The sequence below is a fragment of the Vipera ursinii genome, assembly GCF_947247035.1.
Source record: "Vipera ursinii genome assembly, chromosome: 2".
In the NCBI taxonomy this organism is placed as follows: domain Eukaryota; kingdom Metazoa; phylum Chordata; class Lepidosauria; order Squamata; family Viperidae; genus Vipera; species Vipera ursinii.
Genome location: NC_139513.1, coordinates 250,409,394 through 250,432,125, shown reverse-complemented (window position 1 = coordinate 250,432,125; position 22,732 = coordinate 250,409,394). Strand labels below are relative to the sequence as shown.

Below are 22,732 nucleotides of genomic sequence, written 5' to 3'. Positions count from 1 at the left end.
TTAAAGAACAGCTTATTGACTGCAGCTAGAAAAGTTTCCTATGGGAGACAGAATCTCTTCATATTCAAAGATGATTTTCTGGCAATACAATCTGATTATCTTGTAGAGGAAACCTTTATTAGTCTATGGTGACAAAAATCAGAAGGAGTTTCATAGCACCTTTTCCAACTAAAACATTTTATTAAAAGGCAGAAGCTTTCTTGGCTGCAGCTCACTTCATCAGATGTGCAGAGTGGCTAAATTGATATATAAATTGGGGTGAGGGAGGCCAAAAGATACTACAATATTCCTTCTATTCAATATTCACAATAGTTGAGAGTTGGGCAGCATGTAAGTTTAATAAATTATTATCTATGTCTTTATTTATAACTAAACTTCCATACACTTATGAAATTTAAATATTCTGAAATAAAGGTGTTTAAAACATAGACAAAAAATAGTCGCCATAGAAAAATATGCATAACAAGGTTAATAATGAACTGCCTGCTGCTTTCAAGTAAGCAATTTTAAAAAGAACGATTTTGGAACAAAATTAAGTACCTTTTCTAAATCGTAAGGGGGAGCTCCAAAGCAATTTGAAAAGTACTGTACAGTATCACATTTCTATGCAGAAGTCAAATGCAAATCTCTGAAATGTAAGAATCTGGAGCAGCCACCAACTACATACCCCAAGGTTCAAATATTGAAGGCACTTCCACATATTTTAACTTGCTTAAAATGAGGTTAGGTGGTTTTCTTTCCCCATCTTTTCATTTTACAACAATGTTACAAAACTATCCACAGAGTTAACTGTTAATAAACCCATATTCTCAAAAAAAAAATATTGAGAACATGTGTAACCATTATAAAATCACTTATCACACTACAGTGACTAGTATACATTGAGCATTGGAAAAGGAATTTCCAATCTTTTTATAAATTTTCTTTTAAAGTAATAAATCCATTTTGCGATACACACACATACACACACTTACACGCATGGAGAGAGAGAGAGTGGGGTTGATTAAGTTATAGCTGCTTTCTCTGATCTAGTATCTTACTTACATGTTGCAGTTAGAACCCCCATTCAACAGCCTTATTTACAATGCTGATTTGCTATTGACAATCCAAACAATTCTCAGATAACAGTATGAAACAGAACAAATAGATGAGCACTACAGCAGGATAGTATGTACTCCATGCTTCATAAATGTAAATAACAATGGTCTCTCATGATACCTGTATCCAGAGATTTCTTATAAATATAGGCCAAAATGTCACTTAGCATTTATGAATCAAGGAAATACTTGAAATGCTATGAGTGCTGAAATTAATATGTCAGTGCTGAAAGTCTTAGTCACAGCCCATCAAGTCCTTGGAAATAGCCCAAGACCCATTTTGAATAGAACTGGTGAACTGCAGTTTTGATTGCTGAGTGTGGTGAAGCAGTAAACTGGCTCAGTGTGGGCTACTTCTATTGTTCTTAGTGAACCGAGTTGATTAGATCTGTCTCAGTTTTAATACCAGCTTTAGGGCAGGTCTTAGGGCTGTAACCTAGCAATAGCTTAATCTGTTATTTGTGCCTCCAGATGATTAAATTGGCCATTAACAATTTCCTTGACATGAAAGATCTATACAATTATAGATCATTCTCAAATATTCTAGTTTTGGGAAAGGTGAACAGTGGCCTTGCAACTTCAGAGAAATGTGAATGGTACTAATTTTCTACATATGTATGAATTAGCCTTTCAGTTGGTCATAATAAAGAAACTACACTAGTTCCCTTGGTAGATGACTTATGTCAGAAGCTGAAAGGAAATAGTACAAACTCTGCCAGACTTCTTGGATCTTGTGATATCCTTTTAGCTGCCTGGCAGGACTGGCCATAAAGGCATCACTTTATAATAGCTTTAATAAAGCCTATCAAGCCATGAACAGAATCTAGTGCTGGGGGACTACTGTTCAGCACCAGGGCTGACAATCTTTGATAATCCTCGGGGTTCAGCTGAAATTTTCAAAGAAGGGTTCATGCTGACAAACCTAAAACATCCTCACCTATCTCACTCAACTCCAAGGATACAAGAGGATTGGATCAGGAAAAATATGGTGAAATATATTGTTGGTAAATAGGAAAATTTACATGGGAGTTGAGATTCAGCATCTTTCAGATGGAATTCACTTCCCATAAGGGGGGGGGAATGGTTTTCTGAGAATGGTCTTTGATTCTTAGCTATCATTGGATTCATACATCATAAAAAAGGTAAAGGTTCCCCCGCACATGTGTGCTAGTCGTTTCCGACTCTAGGGGCCGGTGCTCATCTCCGTTTCAAAGCCAAAGAGCCAGCGCTTGTCCAAGGACGTCTCCGTGGTCATGTGGCCGGCATGACTAGACACCAAGGGCGCACGGAACACTGTTACCTTCCCACCGTAGCGGTCCCTATTTTTCTACTTGCATTTTTACGTGCTTTCAAACTGCTAGGTTGGCAGAAGCTGGGACGAGTAACAGGTGCTCACTCTGTTACGCGGCACTCGGGATTCGACCCGCCAAACTGCCGACCTTCTGATCGACAAGCTCAGTGTCCTAACCCACTGAGCCACTGAGGTAAATAGCACTTCTGAATAATTACACCTAATACATCAGCTGGGACTTGTTTTGAACCAGTCACATTTAATGATGACTATCCATGCCTTGATTATGTCCTATCGTGACTATCCCCATATACTTAATATGGGCCTATCTCTGAAAAATATGAAGAAATTGCATTTGAAGCAAAAAAAGCTCTGACAACTAGGCTGTTCTAGTATACGCTTCAAGCATTATATGATACCTATATCAAAATATCTGTACAGGGCCAGTTGTTTGTTACTAGAAACAATTTAAAGTAACAGAATAACAGAGTTGAAAGAGACCTTGGGGGTCTTCTAATCCAATACCCCAAAGTGTTGGCATTGATCCCCCAAATCCTAAAGAGCTTAGGATCTCACTATCTGAAGGGCTGCTTTTCTGAAAATGAGCTTTAAAAAACCAATTTTTATAGCTTGTAAAATCGGACCTCCCTTCTGTGTTGTTCCCACATTATACAGTGTATTTCCTTGGGAATAATACCTGGCCTCCTCTTTCAGTATTTAGAAAATTAATTGTTCAATGGTTTAAGTGCACAAGCTAGGGTTAATTTTAGTAAATGTTTTTAATCTTGGGCAAGCTGGTATTTTGAGGTGGGGACATTAATTTTGAAAGCTACCTTTGAGTACTTACCAGAGTAAGGTAAAGGTAAAGGTTCCCCCGCACGTGCGTGCTAGTCGTTTCCGACTCTAGGGGCCGGTGCTCATCTCCGTTTCAAAGCCGAAGAGCCAGCGCTTGTCCGAGGACGTCTCCGTGGTCATGTGGCTGGCATGACTAGATGCCAAAGGCGCACGGAACGCTGTTACCTTCCCACCGTAGTGGTCCCTATTTTTCTACTTGCATTTTTACGTGCTTTTGAACTGCTAGGTTGGCAGAAGCTGGGACGAGTAACAGGCGCTCACTCTGTTATGCGGCACTCGGGATTCGACCCGCCAAACTGCCGACCTTCTGATCGACAAGCTCAGCGTCCTAACCCACTGAGCCACCGCGTCCCTCACTTACCAGAGTAGAAATAGGAAAGTAAATAAAATACATAAAGGCATAATTTTAAAATGTATTAATATGAAAAAAATACTAACTACTTGATTAGTAGTCATGTTAACAGATTTAATTTTATTTTGTTTTGTTTTTATCCTGGCCCATAATCTTCTCAGAGTCCTGAATCCTAACAGATAAGATGGTGGCACTGAGACTGAAAGACTGAGCTTGCCTATTACAGGCCAAAATTGAAGACACTGTTTCTTATCAAAGTACTTTCATATCCCATGGAAATCTTTATTTTCCTACAACCAATTAAATGAGTTTCTAAAGATGACTTTTTGGTTAGAACATTTAGACATTCTACACCAGAGGTCCCCAACCTTTTTGGCACCAGGGACTGGTTCCATGGAAAGAGGTTTTTTCCACGGACTGGAGGGGGCATGGTTCTGTGTGTTGCCTGCATCTCACGGATGGGTCTTTGCTTGTTTGTGTCAACCAGTTGCTGGCATGCTGCGGCCCAGTACTAGTCCACAGACCAGAGGTTGGGGACCTCTGTTCTATGCTGCAAAAATCATACTATTCTCTTGAGAGAGAAAAGAATTTCATGTGATTGAGGTGTGCTTGAAGTAAAATGGATTTAAAGTAAAAGTGTATTTATTTATTTATTTATTTTTAAAAAAGAATTAAATGACTTGCTCAGAGTCCTCCAGTGCTGGTACTCAGAAGTTACAGCTGCCATTGGACATCACTGAGATTTTTTTTCTTTGATTTTCTCTTGAAAGAATAGGTGTTATTCATTTAGAGATGTACTGAAGTGCTTGTTTGATCTTGTGTTTTTGAATCTGCAATAATATCTGGGGGAGGCTTATATAACACATATGCTGTGATAGTAAAGATTAGAGAAACTGCTTTGGAACAACCACCTGCAAAAATAAATTAAGCAAAGATTAAATTAAACATTGCTATTTATTTATCATCTTGCTTTAAAAGGAAAAAAAACCACAAACTTCTAAGCAGTAATTATACAGCAACAATAGATTTCTATATGTATCATTATAACAGGACAATAGGGTTGGACCTGCACTGCTTAAAAATCTGGAAAAAAACAAGATTTGCAAATTGTATAGGAATGCCTATGTTCTGATCTCGGCCAGTTAACATTTTCCTTTGATTAAAACTGCTGAATTGGTGTTTGATCCATTCAGCCTGTAATTAATAAATATTAGATTGGTTCAATATAAATTTCAAATAACTTTTGTTATGGGCTTGAATTGGTTCACCTAGACAACTTATGAGGTGATCCCTACTATAAATAACTCTCAACTTATTGCCATAATGGTACCTGCCCATTGCAGTTGTAAGTAATTGTAGTCATTAAGTGAGGTGCCTACATGATTACCTTGCCCAATGATCACTAATGCGGCCTTCCCAAGTGTGATCATTAAGTGACTGTGCAGGTCATTAAATCAACGGAGAAAAGATCTGCCTACCAAAAAGGGCAGGCAGCTCCGTTCCGTGCACAGAAGGAAATTACTTCTCCTCTCCATGCATGGTTGGCTAGGGAATTCTGGGAATTGAAATCCCACATATCTTAATGTTGCCAAGGTTGAGAAACACTGTTTTAGACACTGAAGAGCAAAAAAACCCTGACTGTTTTAACACATATTTTATTGTATACCAAATCAAAGAAATGAGAGAATGACATAAATTATAAAAGTATAAGCTGATCATTTTTAAGGAAAATAAAGATACTTACTTATACCAACTAACAAATATGCCATTTTGTTGTTGTTATAGGTCCAACATGCTCCTTTATGTCCACATTTATCTACAGACCAGAGAGTGCAAGAATGGTCTATTGAGACACCAAAAAGGATTGGGCCAGGAATAGTGCCTGCAAAAGATGGAGTGATATAAAATTATATGAAAATACCAGCTACAGATAACTGAAACTATAAAATAGAAAATAAGGATCTAGAGACATTTAGAAATGTTAATGTGCAAATGAACTCAACAAGTAGGCCCTTGCTAAAACAGTAGACAAATCATTTAGTTCATTTTTGAATAAATCTTTATCCCTTTAAGTTAGCTACTTTTAGTTCTACCCCCACAGGATTTCATAAGAGCTAAAATCTCTGAAAAATCTTCTAAGTGGCTAAAATCTTTAAGATGTTTGCAATCTCATTCCTAAGTTTTGCAAATTCACATCAACAAATAGTAACATTTCATGTGGTCTCACATAAAATTGTCAACATTGCCAGTAAGAAGATTATTTTGTGGATACTTGGACATCTCTTTATAGTTTTAAAGTTCATTATTAGGGAAAGGAGTCTAGGGATTAATTAGGGTTGAATGAATCCTTGATGCTTCCTTAGCCACTGATGTTCCTCAGGAATTACCTATACAGGTTTTCTGATGCACAGTTGCTTTTTATGGAAAGCAGTTTTTCCTGAATTGTGAAATGTGTTTTCCTGGCTGCAGTTTCATAAAAGCTTTGTAACTACCAGTGATTGCTTACTTGACCTTTTCAATCCTATTCAGAAAATAGATCAGTTTCCTTTTAGAAAATGCTATCTTTTTCAGTTAGGTCAAGACCTAGACTGTTCTCCTGTTTAACTTTCTCTTCTTCTTCTTCTTCTTCTTCAAGAAAATGTGGCAGAAATGATGCCAGCAATCTCTTGCAGCCTCTGTGCATAGTTTCACTTAGCCCAGTTTCTTGGCCAAGAAATAAGTTAATATAGCAACATGATTTTGGGGAGGTTAGACAAAGCTGTACAGGCTTTTGCGACTTCCTTTGAAGAAGGAGAGGATGTGACTAAGACTACTTACAAAAAGAGATATTTGAAAATAAGGAATGCATGCTATAGGATTATATTGCAGTAAATTGTATTGTATAGTTTGACATTTTATTATAAGGAGAAAAATGAGAAGCAAAATATATTTTGGGGATGAGAAAAACTATTTTTATGTTTTAGAAACCTTGTATAAAGCAATGCATAGAGGGGGGAAAATTGAAACTTGAGCTGAAAGTTCTCAGTGAAGAATTTTTAGTCAAATTTATGGCAGTCAAAGCAAGCAGGAAGGGATGGATTTCCAATATTAATAGTGCAAAACTGGAATAGTTCTCTTTCTACTATAATCCTCATAGTACCTAGTAGATCAGAACAATGATAATATTGTAATAAACTATTATCCATGTGTACTTTGAAGGGGAAAAAATGACAGCCAAGGGCCTTTGGAAGAACTCTCAGGTTTTGGGTCAGATTTGTCTGCCCCTTAAATCTATAGTCCTTAGACTGACAATATTATTCCTACCATGAAATGTCTTTTGTCAAGCTTTAAACTTACCTAATATTCGTAGAAAGAGCATATGAACACCCAAAGCAAATGATCTGTGATTTTCTGGCACACATCTGTAAATAAACGTTTGTTTCACTGTTTAATATGGTACATACCACCCTTCAAAAGATACTATCATATGATTGCTATTCTTTTAACTGTGCAGTGTATTTCTTGAAATGCCAAGGTTAAAATAGAAGACAAAACTAATACTGTAAGTTATTAAACATATAAAAAGTAATTCAAGAAAATGTTAGCATAGTGACTTTCCAGTCATTTTTCTTCTGTTCACTGCCACTTGGAAATCATTTTTCTATTTACTTCTTTATACTTAAAATTAAAAAATGCTTTTAAAAAACAATAAACAATTTTCATACTACACAAGAGTTCTGTAAAACAACACATGGACACAGACACCTAGGCATATACGAATAGGACCAGAAGAAATGGTAGAATAAAAATTAGAAATAACAAAATTGACTAAATGTGCACCATGATGTATATCATGACACAAACTTTACCCACTATGAATGTGCATAAGATGCTGTAATACAATTATAAAAGGGTAGGGCAGATGTCTGTTGTAACAGTACAACATATATTGTTTTGCCACTACTTGTGGTAAGAAATGGCTGTCTCCTCTGAAGTGCTTTGACTATTTAGGCTGCCAGCATGAATTCTAAGCAGAAATTCATTATAATTGTTCAACCAATAACTGTTGAATATATCCATGTAACAAAAAAGAAGAAAACCATTGCATTACTCTATTTCAAAATCTCCATCTCAATGGCTTAAAAGAAAAACTGTCTTCAGGGGAAATCATCATAGAGACAGTTTTATCCTGGCAGTTGGAACAATTAATCAGTGTAACAACTTGCCTCCACAAGTTGCGGGTGCTCCAACACTGGATGTTTTTAAGAAGAGATTGGACAACCATTTGTCTTAAATGGTATCACTTTTCCTGCTTGAGCAGGGTGTTGGAGTAGAAGACCTCCAAGGTCCCTTCCAATTCTGTTATTCTTTTTGGTTACATTTTAAGTCTTAGCTGTAGTTAGAAATTGGTATCTTGTTTAAATATATTCAGCTGAATATTTCAAACAGCTGGACATCCCAGGACTTTTGTGGAGGTCTACTGCTGATCCCTGCACCCTTGAATACTTTCCTCAGCGCTAGGTTGCCAGTTTAATTTCCCAGAATGCCCTAGCACCAGGAATTAGACAGGTTCTCTCATATGCATATTATGGAAATCATTTTCTCACTGTACAAATAGTTTGGTGTGTTTGTAAAAGGATGGTGGAAGAAATAAGTTTTTCTTTTTTTAAAAAAAATTGCTATACTGTATTGCATTTTACAAAATTTAACACAGGATAAAAGCAGCATTATAACTACCTGAGAATGGCCACAGTTGTTGGTGTAACTGCCATAAAAGTAAAAACAACCGCAAAAAAGAAGAAGCTAAGGAACCAAGGCAGGACTGTGCATTTAGATTTACATTTTCCAGAAGTGGCCCCATGGAAGGTATTCTGAATTTCAACTATGGGATTCACAACACAGGAACAATTGCTGTAGTGCTATAAATAATGCATTCAAAAATACAAATAAACAAAATAAGTAACTAATTTGTCCAAAATTAATTGAAAATTCATCTGACAACAAAATAAATTGTTTTTGAAAAGTTAGATATACACAGAGAAATATAGCAAGATTGAATAACCAATGATGCAGCCAGTTGTAAAATAAAAATTGTTCTTGTAGCAACAGAATTCTATTTCTAAATGTAACTGTGGAACATTTGGTGATCATGGATCTACCTTCATCTCAAAATATATTCAGCCAGTTCAGTGGCCCTTAAATAAACCAATTGCACCACATCCAAATTTTAGGCATAACATCTGTTTCCATATATGGATCTTATCTTCAAATTCAAATAGCTATTCTTCTGTTCTCTACTTTGCATTTACTTAAACAGAGAATATTAAGAATATATTAAGTTCCTGGTAGTTTCTGAGCTTGGTTGTTTTCCTGCAGATATTTTGTCACCAGGTTACAAGAAAACAATTAAGTTTTGATAACACCAAGAAGCCAGCAGTTCAGCACTGAGTTATGGATTATTCTTAGCTATTGGAATTAAGAATATAGTAGGTAAGAAGTGAAATAAAATGTTGCAGCTCCTAATAATTATTCTTATTCAGTGTTTAGTCCAGCTAGTCATGCCATTATTGAGGACAGATATTTCATTTGTGTTCCTATGTTCTCTTCTTATTGTCTGGGTTTCATGTCCATCTGTTTTACTTTTCCAAGTAGTCAAATGTAGCTACTGAGTTGTTCAAAGTTCAATGGACTGCCAACGGTACATTTTAAACAAGACACATGTCTAAAGCATTTTTAACATTCATAACTTAGATCTGATGTAGAGTGAGCATCCTCTTTTATAACATAACATGGTCATACCGTCAATCCATGCTTCTGAGGAACAATAGCAGTACATCCTGCATAACATGGAGAAAAATATTGGACTTCATCTGCACCACAGATGGGCAAAAAGTCTGAACGCAAACATCTACAATGGGCATTGCAGGGTGCTGTTAAGTTCGATAACATGCCTGTCCTGAAACAGAGAAATAATATATAGATGAAATAAAAAATAAACTTTCCATAATAGCATGTTTTCATTCATTAATAACCATGAACAATTGGAGATAAATATTTCTAAATGTGTGTGCAAGGAATTTTTAAAAAATAAAAAATCTTATATTCTTCATTTTGTAAAGAAATGGGAGACCACTGGAGTTCATGGAGGTGGTTTCTAGGTAGCCCTTGAGTTATGATGGCAATTGAAACTGGAATTTTTATTGATAAGCAATGCAGTCATAAAACATAATTTCACATGACTATACCACTTAGCAATGACCATACCTACAGTTGAATCATTAAGTGACCATCTCTCACAATTTCCTACTGGCTTCCAACCAGTGGTGGGATTCAGCCGGTTCACACCACTTTGGCAGAACCGGTAGCTAATTTTTTGTTGCCCAGGCCCAGAATGGACTTCCAGAAGAGGCATCCACACAGAGAACTGGTTGTTCACATATTTGAATCCCACCACTGCTTCCAACAACTAAACTCATTGGGGGAGCCACCAGGAAGTTGCAAGTCTCAGGTTGTTAGCAAGCAAGCCAGCAAGCAGCTGGTGGTTGCTGCAAGGTGGGCTCGAGAGGATGAATTGGTGGCTGGGGAGGTATGACCCTAGTGAGGAAGGGTCAAAGTCCTGGGATGTCCAGCTGTTTGAAATATTCAGCTGAATATATTTAAATAAGATACTAATTTCTAACTACAACTAAGAGTTAAAATGTAACCAAAAAGAATAATAGAATAACAGAATAACAGAATTGGAAGGGACCTTGGAGGTCATCTAGTCCAACCCTCTGCTCAGGCAGGAAACCCTATACCATTTCAGACAAATGGCTGTCCAGTCTCTTCTTAAAAACTTCCAGTGTTGGAACATTTACTGCTTCTGGATGGCTACTGCTGGGTGGGAGAGAGTGTATAAGGATGTGCAAGTGTCCAGAGAGGGGCAGTACAAGCACAGCAAAGTTCATGGAGGGGCTTAAGAGTGTGTGGGTTGCAGGGAGTCATGGCCTGAGGACAGTGGAGGTTCTGCTGGGTGGAGGAGAGGGTGTGAAAGTGGACAAGTGGCTAGGGACCTTCAGAGTGAGTGCAGCAAGGCTCAGGGTGAGTGAGTGGATGGGAAAGACTTACCTGAGCAATTTGCAACCCTTCCTTTTCCAGTAGGGAGGCTGGCAAGGAAAGTTGCAAATGGTGATCATATAATCACAGTGTCAAGTTTCCAACGTATGGGCACAGACCACTGCAACTGTCATAAGTATAAGCCACTTGCCAAGTGCCCAGATTGTGATCACATGACTGTGGGCCTACAGGTAGTCCTCGACTTACAACAGTTCATTTAGTGACCATTCAAGGTTACAACAGCACTGAAAAAATGACTTATGACCATTTCAACATCCCCGTGCTCATGTGATCAAAACTCAGATGCTTGGCAAATGACTCATATTTATGACGGTTGCAGTGTCCCGAGGTCATGTGATTACATTTTCTGACCTGCTGACATGCAGAATCAATGGGAAAGCCAGGTTCACTTCACAACTGTGTTACTAACTTAACCACTGCAGTGATTCACTGAACAGCTGTGGCAAAAAAGGTCAAAAAACGGGGCAAAAATCACTTAACAAATGTTCCACTTAGCAACATAAATTTGGGGCTCTAATGTGATCATAGGTTGAGGACTACCTGTATTGAGACAGCCTTTGAAGACTTTGAAGACTGATGGTAATTACCACCTGTTCAGCTTTGCCATTACTTCAAATGGATGCTGAACGAGGGATTGTTAGCTGAGCACTACCTGTATGTAGTGTCACTGGGAGAATGAATGAGGACTAATTAACAAAACAAACATGTGAATGAAAAGTGAAGGATTCACAAAGACAGTAAGGTCTGATGATGTATAATGAATAGTTGCAGTTGTTTTATTTGTCTTTTGGCTTGCCCTACTTTTTCTTATTTGTTTTCCATGCTTTGCATAATATCACTTTTACTATAAAGACAATGTGATGAAAATACATTATGTATGCTGTTGTTTTCATCAGCATCAATATGGGCTGTTTCATTATCTCTGAGATGTATAAAAATATAAAACATAAAATGAATTCTGAAGAATGTTTAATCAGCATCTTGTGTCCCATTATATATTGTAACATATACTTTTAATCATATACTTACCCATTATAAGTTTCAGAAACACCAGCAAATGGTTCATTCCCACATTTAGCAATTGCAAACACCAAGTTTAATAGCAGTGCCGCAGTACAAGTAGCAATAATAAACTTGATTATAGTTTTGCAATTCATTTGGAGCTTGGAAATTAAGGTACCACTTATGATTTGGCCAATTGCTGCTCCTGGGATTAAGACAAGTCCTAAAAACAAAATAAAATAAAACAATAAATATATTCACTACTAAAAGAGAACTAAACATGGTTATTTTATTGTTATGGTAAACAGTCATTCTTTTACTTTTCTCTCTCTTTGCATGTTTCATTTTTATGAAATTATTATGAATTTAAAAAAGAAATGGGTTTGGAATGCTAATCTGTGGAAAAAAATACATTTTCCTACAGTTACTTATATAGCTCAAACACAAGCAAGTTTAGCCTATCTATATAACTAAGTCAATTAACCCAATTTTAAGATTTACAGCATAAGACACACTGAACGGTAAACTTAGCTCTCATACTGTGTTTGCACAACACACTGGGCTAAAAAGTGTTCAGTTGTCCAGTTTATAGTTCAATGGATTTTGTAAATACAGTTATTACAGTGCTCCATGTTAACAAGAGAGCGCTTTTAATTACATGTGGAATTAGATGTTAAGAGGAATAAAGCACCAATATCTTCACTGTTAAATAATATCTAAATACTTATTAAATTTATATTTCAGAATTTATGGGTTTTATTACCACAAATACATTTTATTTTTGTTCTCCATGTGCTTGGCTACTAAAGTTTCATTTCATATAATGATGCCAGTTCACTTAACTGGTTGTGTCATGAGATTATACATGTGTAAATCAGCTTTCAGACATAAAATGCCAAAGGTTGTACAACTCTGATCCTCTGTGATCACGTCTGTTCTTCTTCCCTGCCTGGTATGTTCTCTCACTCAATAACATGTTCCTGATTTTAAGTAGAACAAAGCAGGTGGAAACAACAACTGGAGGCAATTCCAGACTCTTTACCTTCCATTCAAGATAGCATCCCAGTAAAACAATTATTAATCAAAGATCTCAAATGATGAACACACCACTGAAATGCCATTTTACAGAAAGCTTTTTCGTTTGTTCAGGTACTCAAAAAAGATCAGCTGATGGTTCGCAAAACCAGATATGAAAAGATAAGTTATTGTCATCAATAACCATTTGTTTTATTCAATATTATTATTATTTTGCAGATAGAAATGCCTATAGTGGACTTATGCATCCTAATTACCATCAAACCTGGTTTTCCTTAAATCTACAGTTCTTTTTGTCAACCTTATCAGAGGTATGTTATTCATTTGTGCATTGCAACCTGATGGGCAAAATAAGTGTGCTTAATCTTACACTTTTTGCTTTACAATGCTGAAAAAATCATTTGCAAAAATAAATGTACACTCTCCCAAATTTTGGCAGTACGGTCAGGGGACTTTTTGGAATAGTTGTATATATTGTAAAAATAACTTGTCAATAATAATAATAATAATAATAATAATAATAATAATAATAATAATAATAATAACAACAACAACAACAACAACAACAGCAGCAACATATGGTGTTGTCACATTAGCTAGGAGACCACAGTACTGTTGTAGAGTAGTAGTCTGGTTACTACCACCAGAAAGAAAGACAAATGGCTCTTCCTACAGTGTCACCAAAGGCCCCCTTGCCTGGAGCCCACTTTCAAACAGTCATCACAACCAGGAAGGTTCAAGAGCCAGCAAGAATCCGACTGTCTGCATGGAGCACCAACTCTTCTCCCCACTGAAGTGGTAAAGTGGGATTTATTTCTTTGTGGGAAGTCAATCCAAAGAGAAGCCACAACAATATATCTTGCATCCTAAGAGACACTACCTTTCTATCTGTTGCCTCATATACTGATTTGAGTTGATCTGCTTAGCAGTTTCTGACTTTTTTTTTAGAGACTGCATCCTTTCCCCAATTTGAAAGGCAAGCTTGGAAATAAATAGTTAAACTAATTCAGAAAAACCTGTTATAAACATAAAGGAAAAACCAAACTTGAGATTGTTAGGGCCTGCTTAAAACATTCTATCAATTGAGTATCCAGGCTTCTTTCACTCCCCACCCTGAGTCAGTGCCCCTCAAGGGACAATAACCTGAAGAACAGAAAATATTGCTTGGATTCCCAAATTATTCTGATTAATTTATCAAGGAAAACAAATTTTACCATACATAAAATTTACAGAATTCAATAGGATATTTTCTGATAAAACTCTTAAAACTCCAGCCTTTCTTTTCATGGTCTAGTTTTCCTTTTTTCCAAGTATTAAATCCCATTATTAACCAAATTAAAAGGGTGTTTGTGTATAATGAAGCAAATACATTACCTCCTAAGGTAGCTGAATAGCTAGATGTAAATCCAAACTGATTTTCTATAAATTTAGGCAAGAAAGTTGCAAAACCAGTAGCGACTAAAGCTTCTAATGCAGCTGCTATTACAAGATACATCAACACGGGATTCCTCAGCAGCATCTAGAAGAGGAGGTTTCGTTAAGTTCTCCCTACATATTTTAGTTAGACTTCTTAAATCAATGTTATGTTGCATACATAGTACCTGCTTAGATTATTCCACAAAGAAATGGATCTATTTTTTTTCAGAATAAAGTTCATTATAACATCAGTTTGCTATTTTTTCAATCTATGATTTAAAAATTGTTAGAATTGTTTATTCCCTACTCCATCTCTTCAATGAAAAAGAAGGGTACATTAAGAAGGAAAAAATGTTCTTCGTGGACTTTTTGGCCAGAAGACTCCAGATCTGGCTATTATAATGCTGATTTATCCAATTATTTGAATCTATATCCTGAGCTTCAGCTAGTCAAATTTGGTTTGAGATTTAGAAATCATTTAAACCAATTGGAAAAGCCACCTAGAACTAATATTTACCCCATTTTCATATGACTACCTTGGATATATTTATAAGCCTGAATAAACTTTGGAAACGTTCTGTTCTTTAAGAAAAACAACAAAAACAATCCCTCCTGCTAATCAACTACCCTTTTTGTTGATTTTCTGCATATCTGAGCCATTATTTTGGTTTCTGTAATCCTGTCAAGAGATAAAGATGCCAAGATACAAATGAATAATACCTAATCTTGGCTTTTGCACAAGTTAGCAAAGGGTGGCCAAATAGAGGCAGAAAAAAACAGGGTTTCTGGCTGAAACACTACAGAGACAGCACCAACCCTCAACCAACCTGTGCAAGACCCCCCCCTCAATAGCAGTTCACCTCCCAATGACCCTGACCTGATGTAACCTCCCTATCACAACACCCATCACAAGATTCTCACTGATGACTCACCTGACCCATCACCTGACCCATCACAAGACCCTCACTTGACACACCCACACCTGAAACCTTTATAAACAGAAGAACACTGACACTGACATCCCCTAAACTCTGCTGAAGATGTTACCTAGCCTGATGGTAATGGAATGTTCACAAATCAACCCAAAAGCTCAGAGAATGGAACATTCACTCTCATCCTACACCCGAGCTACAGATATTCGCCACTATTGCAAACACTACAGTTTAGCCAAGTTTTTCTTAGCATCCATGACAATAATTCCGCACAAATGCACAGGCATACATACTGCATATACAAAGAATTGCATTAGCTCATTATTTTGCTATTCTTCCTTCCTTTTCTATTTGGTTTAAAAAAATCAACAGGCTGTGAGTTTTAGATCTACCACAGTCTTGACAAATCTCTTAGAACAGAGTGTCAACTGTTTCATCACAAGAGGTGGTTGCTTCAAAATTCAAATATTGAAATGTGTAGAAATCTAGTTCACAGGCCACAAATATGTTGTAGGAGGTTTCTTTTTATAAGCATACAAAGAGTTTGGCTGGATTGACACCAATGCATGCATGAAAACAAAGAAAAATGTTGGACTGAGCCAGCATCATATTAGGTGGAATTACCCCCTTGTAATAACTTTGTGAGATTAAGATATCATTGCCTGGTTTTCTTGAATTGAAGCTTTAACTATCATCAGTTGCAGTAAGAAATCATCATCATGGTGTCAACTTCTTTCTGCTTGTGCTGAAGAAAACAGCCGCACAGCAAATGACTATGATTTCTCTCAAGGTTTGCAAGAGCTTGGAAGGGAATGAGATGAAACTGTCAACCTCATCCCTTACCTGGTACTTAATTTTAAGATCATTTAATTTAGTATCTAACTGGCCCTCAAAAAGTTCGGAAAACAAACATTATTAGCTACTGATGAGGGGCCATAAACTGGAAAATAGGATAGTGACAGACAATTAGGGCTGTTAATGTAATCTGCAAAGATATACTGGGTAATAAAAGTTATTATTCATGGTTAATATGTTTACCCTTTTCATTATGCTTTGTTTTAAAATAATGTGTCTTGGTGATCAAATGTCCATTTAAAATCAAAGAATAATTGAATTTTAGAGCTGCAAGACATCTTGCAGGTGGGAGGGAATATTTAGTTCCGTCTTTGGCTTAAAGCACCATTTACAGTTCAGGAATCTTGCAACATGCCATCCTTAAATAAAGATGGTCTTTATTTAAATGCCTTGCAACTTTCTGGGGCAATTTAGTCCTCTCCAACTAGATCTTTCCATTAGAAATGTGCTGTAATGAAACAACTATATTCCCAATGCTGACTCCTCTGGCACATGCCAGAAGCTTTGGCCTCATGTTTTGATTTGGTTTTAGATCCTTTATTTTTTTTAAGAGGAAGAACAAATTACATCTCCAAGTAAACTCTCAGGTTCTAGCATCATTTTGATTTCCAAAAATACTCATATTGGCCCTATAGGCATGCTTAAGAAACAAGAATGGATGACTGCAACACCTCAGTGCTTTGTTTGGAAGTGTGACACACACACACACACACACACACACACACACACACACACACACACATATATATATATATATATATATATATATATATATATATATATATATATATATATATATATATATACATATACACATATATACATATACATATGTTGTTGTTGTTAGCTGCAAAGTCATGTCTGACCCATTGCGACCCTATGGACAACGTTCCTCCAGGCCTTCCTGTCCTCTACCATCTTCTGGAGTCCATTTAAGCTCACGCCTACTGCTTCAGTGACTCCATCCAGCCACCTCATTCTCTGTCGTCCCCTTCTTCTCTTGCCCTCAACCTTTCCCAGCATTAGGCTCTTCTCCAGTGAGTCCTTCCTTCTCATTAGGTGGCCAAAGTATTTGAGTTTTAGCTTCAGGATCTGGCCTTCTAAAGAGCAGTCAGGGTTGATCTCCTCTAGGATTGACTTGTGATTTGATCACTTTGCAGTCCAAGGAACTCGCAGGAGTCTTCTCCAGCACCATAGTTCAAAGGCCTCAATTCTTTGGCGCTCAGCCTTTTTTATGGTCCAACTTTCACTGCCATACATTGCAACTGGGAAGACCATGGCCTTGACTATACGCACTTTTGTTGACGGTGATGTCTCTGCTTTTTAGTGTGCTGTCTAGATTTGCCATGGCTTTCCTCCCCAGGAGCAAGCGTCTTTTAATTTCTTGGCTACAGTCCCCATCTGCAGTGATCTTGGAGCCCAGGAAAATAAAATCTGTCACTACCTCCATTTCTTCCCCATCTACTTGCCAGGAATTAAGAGGGCTGGATGCCATGATCTTGGTTTTCTTAATGTTTAGTTTCAACCCAAGTTTTGCACTCTCCTTCTTCACTCGCAACAAGAGGTTCTTTAGTTCCTCTTTACTTTCTGCCATTAGAGTGGTATCATCTGCATATCTTAGGTTGTTGATATTTCTTCCAGCAATCTTAATTCCAACTTTTGATTGATCTAGCCCTGCCTTTCTCATGATGTGCTCTGCATATAAGTTAAATAGGCAAGGCGACAGTATACAGCCTTGCCAGACTCCTTTCCCAATTTTGAACCAATCAGTGGTTCCGTGTCCAGTTCTCACTGTTGCTTCTTGGCCCACATATAGGTTTCTCAAGAGACAAATAAGATGGTCTAGTACTCCCATCTCTTTACGAACTTGCCACAGTTTGTTATGATCCACACAATCAAAGGCTTTAGCATAGTCAATGAAGCAGAAGTAGATGAGAGAGAGAGAGAGAGAGAGAGAGAGAGAGAGAGTTGATAGGGTTTGATCTGTGGGATGACAGATAATGGGAAACAATCTCACCAAAGTTTTTTTCTTTTCTTTTTCTTTCTTTTTTTCTTTTCTTTTTTGAAGTTAATGAGTATTTTGTGATGGGGCACATCTCTGTGGCAGCTGTTTTTTTATAGCACACATATGTTTTTTATAGCACAAATCCAAACATCTATCAACTCAAAAGAAGTGTCGGTCCCTAGGCAGGAAACATGTGCTTAAACCTTTCAAACAGAAGGAATTTGCATCCTCCTCAATAATCCGTGCCACAAACAGGCCTTGCTGTTGGGAATTTCTTCTTAACATTTTGCCAAATCTGCTTTCCCATTAGTTCCATTCATTGGTTTTAGAGCTCACTACTGGAATCATATAAAGAACTCTGTTCCATCTTGTGCATGAAAGGTCTTCAGACAATTGAAGGTCACTATCATGTATCCCTTAATCTTCTCTATTTAAGTTTCACCAGTTCGTCATAGATCTCATGATTCTGTTTGGCAATCACTTTTGCCTAAACCTCACTAACACATGTAATATGTAAGAAGCAATGGATGGAAACTAATCAAGGAGAGAATCAAACTAGAACTAAGGAGAAATTTCCTGACAGTGAGAACAATGGATCAGTGGAAGGGGGTCTTCTTCAGAAGTTGCCAATGGTCAAATACTGGAAGTTTTTAAGAAGACAACCAGAATGTTATACAGTCTCCTAGAGCAGGGGGTTGGACTAGAAGACCTCCAAAGTCTCTTTCAATCCTGTTATTCTATGTTTTATAAGACTATAAAATTGTATTGGTTTGAATGTAAAGTACTGACTTATCTAACCATTTCAGGCATTGAATAATGCTATTAACCTTGTTGCATTCTGTTAATGAGGACTTGCAAGCATTATTGATACAGTACAATGACTCCCAAATGTGGCCATATTCAAATTAACTACAGATATTGATTTGAATGTGTTGCTTTTGTTACCCAGAGAATCATAAGAAAGTCCTTAATACTCCTCCCAGTATATTCACACATCTGTTTTCCATTATGATGTGCTTCAGAAATCTTCTCTGCTCGTATTTTGCTTGTACCTAGAAGAAGAAATAATTTACTTTTGACAAAAGGCTATTGTAATTGCAAAAAGTACACACATTTTGTAGAAATCAGCTGTAATTTTAAATGTTTGGTCAAATAACTTCAGTAAATTTGTCTGCTTGGACACAAATCTGTATTCTTTATGATTTCAAGATCATCTTTCTGACAGATATTTTCCACTTAAAATAGTTTCATCCTCTTGAAGAGGATGCAATAACAGGGTTACCAGACTTCTAGCAAAAGAATTACCATGGGGCAAGATGGGCAGCTAAATAAAAGGAAGACATTCCTCTTTTTTATCTTCATGTCTTTTGTCAGACAGGCATAGCCTTAAACTTAAACATTGTCAGGCTTTTTAAGTATCTCTTCCATAGCAAGTTTTCTCCAAGGCACAGTGATTCCTTAATAAATGCTAAGGGCAAGTTAAAAAGCTCTGTTCTGTGACCTTAATTAATTGAAGAATACTTTTCAGCAAGCTTGCTCTGCTGCCAGAAATTGACAAGACTTTAATTACACATTGAAGGGTTTTGCCTCCTAACTGATTCTAGTACATTTCTGCCATTGCAAAACCTGATACTGGAAAAAGTAAGATCCTATACATATACAATTATGGGGTGTCATTTTATATTATTATTTTATTTTTTTTGTAGATTTGCATTGTAATTTTTGTTTACAGATGATAAAAAAATTAAACTGTGAGTGTGTCCTCCTTTTCATCTATTTGTCCTTCTTCCAATTGTCTAGGTCAGTGATGGCAAACCTTTTAGAGACCGAGTGCCCAAACTGCAACCCCAAACCCACTTATATATCATTGGGTGCCGGGTGGGCATGGCCCATTGGGTGGGTGTGGCTGCAGTGGTAACAGCAGACTGGGTGCAACTAAAAAGTTCAATCAATTCCAACTTTGCGAGATCTTTTTTTTTTCCTGCAAGAAGTTTTTTTTTTCACACAGCGACAGAGGCCTAAAGTGAAAAGGTTTCATAAAACCCAGCTGAAGCCCTAGGACTGGGGCAATGGCTTGTGTGCCCACAGAGAGGGTTCTGCATGCCACCTGTGGCATGCGTGCCATAAGTTCGCCACCATGGGTCTAGGTCCTCCTTTGCCTGTTCAAATCTCTGGTATGTTAAGGACAAATAGTTTCAGAAAATCAGTCTGTGGCATGAAGGCAAAAAGATATATAAGAAGATATTTAAGTTTGTTGAAAGTAGATTTTAGATTGGAATCATCATAAGTCATTATTATAAATGTTATAATAACATTCATTCCTACCAGCTGTAATGAAGTAGAATTGGCTAATATCCAAAAATGGGTTGAATTTCTCTCTCCCTGTTCAACCGGTTTTGTCTACTGAAAAGTAGAAATGGGGATTTCGAAACAAAGCTTTGCCTTTAAGAACTTTGATTTTGTGCCACAGGAAAATTCTGCCTTGGCTCAAGACATCATGAAGGGACTTTTTCTCGGTTCTTTTTGAAAGACTGATTCTTGTGTTTGTTTGTTTTTCAAACATTGGTTAAAGAATAAGATATTTAAAAAGCATCTTCTCCTCAAAGATTGAAAGACTACCAAGTTTTTCCTCACACATCCTTATTTCTATTTTTATTCAATACATTCAGGTTTTTTTCAACTTTGTCTTAGAAATAAGTCCACATCCAAATGATCAAAGTGTTCCTCTTAGCAATCATCTTCTCTTTTTTTTCCCAATGTTCCTCATAAAATTACACTACTGCAGCAAAAACAATTTAAAACTGTGAGGAATTATATGAAAGTTGCAAATTCTAGAATATTTATTGCAGTAATCATATTTATTTATCAGAATATTTATTGCAGTACAAGTCAACTATTCATTCATTCTGTACTGTTTTAGACTATAACTTTAGGAATCCAAACAACTTATCTAAGGCTCAATATGTTACAGTATTCTAGTATTACATTAGTTCCTTATTTTAGAATAATTATTTACCTGGCAAATGCTTTGGGAAATATGAAAATGGTGCTACTAAAAGGCATGTAGAGAAGCTGCACATCACAAAGGCTATCCACCAAGCTCCAACCCAGCGTGGATCTTCTGGAGTGAGGTCTACACTAGAATAATATTATTTAATGAACACATATTTAATGAAGGGATTATGAATTAAATAACAATACCTTTTGCAAAGCTATTTTGTATGATAAAATATACATTTTAGCTTATTTATTACAACTCAGCTGCCTTCTTCCCACATTTATGCAGTTACATAAAAAAATTGCTGCTGTTTTACTAAATAGAAAATTGAATGTATTTCAGGTAGTGATGAGTTCAATCAAGTATTATTGTTCAGGACTACAGAAAGCTTGAAAGAATGTTTTGTTTCAAGGAAGATTCAAAAGTAGCACCACTTTATAAGCTATGCATAGTAATATGAGCACCCTACCTATGAAGGTAAAGCAAAAGATAACATCATCTTTGCTCTCTTTTTCCTCCTCAGAGTTCAAGGTACAAGAAAAGGCTTTGAGAAATCTACAACACTGACTGAAGTGCCTTCAGAATATGTAGCTTCACCACAAGTTGTGGGATTGATTACAGTGCACACTGAAGCTGCCTAGTCTGGAGCTACCTTAACATATGTGAAAGGTCTTCCTTTCCCAGCCTAGAAAGACCTTAGTCAACACTCTAGAAAAGAAGGTTAAGAGGATCCTTTTCCCACAACAGAGGCCCAAAGAGGTCTCAAGCAACCAGACTGCTTCACTGAAGTAAATTGGTTGGCCTTTCACAGCACAAACAGCTTCATGCATATCTCTTCACACAGACCCCTTCTAAAGATAAAACAATCAAAATCTACATCTATCAAATTGACTAAAAATTGCTCATTACTCATGACTGCTCCGGTGTTCTAATCCAGGTTTTCCAAATACAAGTCAATATTTATTTTAAAAAAACACAACCTCAACCCCGCCCCCAACCAACAAACCCATTAATATCATAGGTAACTAAAATATGTGTACAGTATTTCTGTATGAACTATTAGGAGAAGGCTTTTCAAAAAATGTACACTCTTATTTATGTAGATGAAAAACAAAATGTCCTTGCCTTATATTACGATTGAAATCAACATAGACATTCAGCAACTGTCCTCCTAAAACATAGCCAATGGCAGGACCCAGCAATGACATGGCATATCCAATTCCTGAAGGGAAGATAATAATTTGCATTTTGGAAATTGAGCACAAAAATGCATGTTGGATCCCATATCCACGGTATAAATGTGTAAGGTGATAAAAGATTGAGAATGCTAAGTTTGTGCATCCTAAGTAGGTTACCGTAGGGAAGACACTGTTTAGAGTCAGAGGAGGATGGCCCAGCTTCCACATGGTTCTTCTTCCCAGCATACCATCTCATTTAAAATGCATTAATCATATAGCTAAAGACGAATGATGCAACTTATCTTCATCACATGAATGTAATTATGGTAAATTCCAGACACTGAGTTCAACCTAATCCTAGTCTGAACCCTGGTATAGGATCTCCTGCTTGAGTAGGAGGTTGGACTAGTATACTTCCAAGGTATCTTCCAACTCTATTATTCTGTATTCCGTAGTCATTAGGAAAATGTTCGGAGACTGAAAGGTGGGATATAAATATCTCAGATTAAATCTACCTATCAATTCCTGATGAATCATCAGGGGAATGCTTCTTCATTTATCAATCGTGTCATGAGCTCTTGTTGACACCTGATCCTCATCTGAAGGCTTACTCCAAAAATG

The 22,732-nt window shown here is 36.8% G+C and overlaps 1 protein-coding gene across 3 annotated transcripts in view; it reads right to left on the bottom strand.

Moving 5' to 3' along the window:
• Nucleotides 1–3,310: 3,310 nt before the first annotated feature.
• Nucleotides 3,311–22,732, bottom strand: part of SLCO4C1 (solute carrier organic anion transporter family member 4C1) — a 37,043-nt gene continuing 17,621 nt past the window's right edge. For 2 of the 3 annotated variants that reach the window (XM_083354564.1, XM_083354565.1), the window contains 10 exons: nucleotides 22,059–22,155; nucleotides 20,952–21,073; nucleotides 18,881–18,987; nucleotides 14,102–14,246; nucleotides 11,720–11,915; nucleotides 9,374–9,530; nucleotides 8,312–8,493; nucleotides 6,932–6,996; nucleotides 5,340–5,477; nucleotides 3,312–4,506 (listed from right to left, as the gene is read on the bottom strand). In XM_083354564.1, the coding sequence (XP_083210690.1) occupies nucleotides 4,382–4,506; nucleotides 5,340–5,477; nucleotides 6,932–6,996; nucleotides 8,312–8,493; nucleotides 9,374–9,530; nucleotides 11,720–11,915; nucleotides 14,102–14,246; nucleotides 18,881–18,987; nucleotides 20,952–21,073; nucleotides 22,059–22,155 (1,334 nt within the window). In that variant the 3' untranslated portion in view covers nucleotides 3,312–4,381. Of the gene's footprint in view, nucleotides 4,507–5,339; nucleotides 5,478–6,931; nucleotides 6,997–8,311; nucleotides 8,494–9,373; nucleotides 9,531–11,719; nucleotides 11,916–14,101; nucleotides 14,247–18,880; nucleotides 18,988–20,951; nucleotides 21,074–22,058; nucleotides 22,156–22,732 lie in introns of all 3 variants that reach the window. The other variant, XR_014491444.1, reaches the window with a different exon arrangement.